A 3,280-nucleotide genomic window follows, 5' to 3' on the forward strand; every position below is an offset into this window, starting at 1 on the left:
CAAACCAAAAAGGTTTTGCACAGCAAAGGAAACCATCAATAAAATGAAAAGGCAATCTAATGAATGAGAGAAGATGTTCTCAAATGATAGATACAATGAGGGGTTAACATTCAAATTCTGTAGAGAACTCCTACAACTCAACACTCAAAAAACCAAATAGTCCAATTAAAAAATGGCCAGAGGACCTGAATAGATATCTTTCCAGAGAAGACATACAGATGGCCACCAGGCACATGGAAAGATGCTCAGGATCACTAACCATCAAGGAAATGCAAATCGAAACCACAAGGAGATATCACCTCACATATGTCAGAATGGTGTTGTTGCAAAAAGAGGGGCATTTAGGTGGCTCCGTTAGTTAAGCATCCAACTCTTGACTTCAGCTCAGGTTATGATCTCAGGGTCATAGGATCGAGCTCCATACTTTAGTGGGGAGTCTCTTTGAAGATTTCTCTTCCTCTCCTTCTGCCCTTCCCCCTGCTCATGCTCTCTCTCTCTCTCTCTCTCTCTCTCTCTCTCAAATAAATAAATAAATAAATCTTAAAAAAAAAAAAAAGAAAAGAAAAAGAAAAGAGAGTCAGACGGGCCGGAGACATTTCTGGAAGCACCAGCACCATGGCTGCCCAGGGAGAGACCCAAGTCCAGTTCAAACTGGTGCTGGTTGGTGACGGCGGCACCAGGAAGACGATGTTTGTGAAGCATCACCTGACGGGGGAGTTCGAGAAAAAGTATGTAGCCACCTTGGGCATGGAAGTCCACCTGCTCGGGTTCCACACCAACAGGGGACCCATCAAGTTCAACGTGTGGGACACGGCTGGCCAGAAGTTCGGCAGGCTGCGGGAAGGCTACTACATCCAAGCCCAGTGTGCCATTATAATGTTTGATGTCATGTCAAGGGTTACTTACAAGAATGTGCCTAACTGTCATAGAGATCTGGTACGAGTGTGTGAGAACATCCCCATTGTGCTGTGTGGCAACAAAGTAGACATTAAGGACAGGAAAGTTAAGGCAAAATCTATTGTCTTCCACCGAAAGAAGAATCTTCAGTACTATGACATTTCTGCCAAAAGTAACTACAACTTTGAAAAGCCCTTCCTGTGGCTTGCTAGAAAACTAATTGGAAACCCTAACTTGGAGTTTGTCGCCATGTCTGCTCTCGCCCCGCCAGAGGTTGTCATGGACCCAGCTTTGGCAGCAAAGTATGAGCATGATCTAGAGGTTGCTCAGACAACTGCTCTCCCGGATGAGGATGATGACCTGTGAGAACATGCAGCTGGAGCCCAGCGTCAGAAGTCTAGTTTTATATGCAACTGTCCTGTGATGTCAGTGGTGCAGCGCATTTGCCACTTTATTATATAGCTGAGCAGAGCGTGTGCTTAATCTCTGAGATGCTGAAGGAGATGAATGGGCTTCGGAGTGAATGTGGCAGTTTAAAAAGTACCTTCATTTTTTGGACCTGCATATTTAGCTGTTTTGGAATGCAGTTGTTTCCTTCCTGAGTTTCAGATATGAGACTGCTGTAGTCCCGTAACAGTATCTAGTGGTGAAATCTTGTTTGTCACTGTCATTCCCATTCCTTTTCGTTTAGAATCACAATAAAGTTGTATTTCAAATTAAAAAAGAAAATAAAAGAGAAAAGAAAAGAAAAGAAAAAAAAAAGAAATAACAAGGGTTAGAGGATGTGGGGAAAAGGGAACTCTCATGTTCTGGTGTAGCCATTATGGAAGCATATAAAAATTCCTCAATAAGTTAAAAACAGAACTACCATACAATCCAGCAACTTTACTTCCAGGTATGTATCTGAAGAAAATGAAAAGATTAATTCAAAATGACACATGCAAGCTTATGTTCATAGCAGCATTATTTACAATAGCTAAGATAAACAACCTAAGTATCCACCAACACATGAATGGATAAAGAGGAGACACACACACACACACACACACACACACACACACACACCATTTTCTGTAACAGAGAGCCACGAGAAAAAGCTTTGAGCTGAGACGAGACCATGAGGGAGCCAATTCACCATCCTGCGGTAGCTCCCTCACCATAGGCGGCGACGCTATTTTGCCTGATGGCCCAAGGCCTGAGGAAAGGGCAGGGTTGCTGTGCAGACCTGAGTCTGGAGTCAGACTCTGGCTGTTTCCCTGGGATCTTGGACACGTTGCTGGAGTGCATGTTTCTTTCTTTGTAAAACGGGGGTATTAACGCTTACTTTACAAGGTTTCAAGGATTCAACATATTTAGCTCAGGTCATGCCCAAAAAACCCCAGCAAACTGCCCAACACAAAATAAAAAACAGCAACAAAATGCTGAAAATTGAAGAAGACAACTGAGGTTTGATTTTCTGAATTAATTGACTAATATTTTTCAAATAAACTGTCAGGGAAATGGACAATTTGGAACCAATACTTATCCTTTTCATTGGAAGCTATTATTTTCCTCTATTTACACCAGTGGATATACACAGTTTTTACAAATATCTTTCTATAAAATGTAGAGGGTAGATATATTCAGTAAATTAAACTGAATCGATAGAAATATGAAATGCACATTTAAACTTCAAATAATTATTAGTTCAGTCTAACTTAGCAGATTTATCAAGAACAAAAACTTTAAAATTTTGTTTTAAACTCGATTGAAAGTTTTATATGAAAATTATATTTATCAGCCATTTTATCACTTTTTCTTATTTTGGTCCTAGTGAATCATGTTCAATTTTGCAGCATCACTTACAACATCTCAGAAATGAAGTGACTTTCCTGCTGTGAGGAATGCTATGCTAGATTGAAAATGTGAAATAACTCTGGAACTAGAGAGTCCAGGTGGCTATTCCCCCAGACAATTTCATTTACCAAATCAAATGATCTTCTGAGTCTTGTTCATTCTTTTCCAGTTTATTTTTACCGTGTAATCTAAGAGTAGTCTACGGCCACCCCTTAGCTTACATATTAGCAAGAATTTCTTTCTTTCCTTTTTTCTTTTTTAAGATTTTATTTGTTTATTTGAGAGTGAGAGGGAGAGCACCAGCAGTAGGGGGGAGGGGCAGAGGGAGAGGGAGAAGCAGACCCCTCACTGAGAAGGGAGCCCCACTCTGGGCTTGATCCCAGGATCCTGGGATCAGGACCTGAGCCATCCAGGCACCCCTTAGCAAGAATTTCCTTTCTTTCTTCCTTCTTTTCTTCCTTCTTTTCTTTCTTTCTTTTCTTTCTTTTCTTTCTTTCTTTCTTTCTTTCTTTCTTTCTTTCTTTCTTTCTTTCTTTCTTTCTTTCTT

At 40.6% G+C, this 3,280-nt stretch overlaps 1 protein-coding gene across 1 annotated transcript; it reads left to right on the forward strand.

Moving 5' to 3' along the window:
- The first annotated feature begins 602 nt into the window (after positions 1-602).
- On the forward strand, positions 603-1,608 carry LOC111157016 (GTP-binding nuclear protein Ran-like). The gene has a single exon (XM_022518220.1). The coding sequence runs from the start codon at positions 616-618 to the stop codon at positions 1,261-1,263; it is 648 nt and encodes a 215-aa protein (XP_022373928.1). The 5' UTR covers positions 603-615; the 3' UTR covers positions 1,264-1,608.
- Positions 1,609-3,280: the final 1,672 nt, after the last annotated feature.

The sequence above is a fragment of the Enhydra lutris genome, unplaced genomic scaffold (assembly GCF_002288905.1).
Source record: "Enhydra lutris kenyoni isolate GAN:26980312 unplaced genomic scaffold, ASM228890v2 scaffoldscaffold3, whole genome shotgun sequence".
Taxonomy (NCBI): domain Eukaryota; kingdom Metazoa; phylum Chordata; class Mammalia; order Carnivora; family Mustelidae; genus Enhydra; species Enhydra lutris.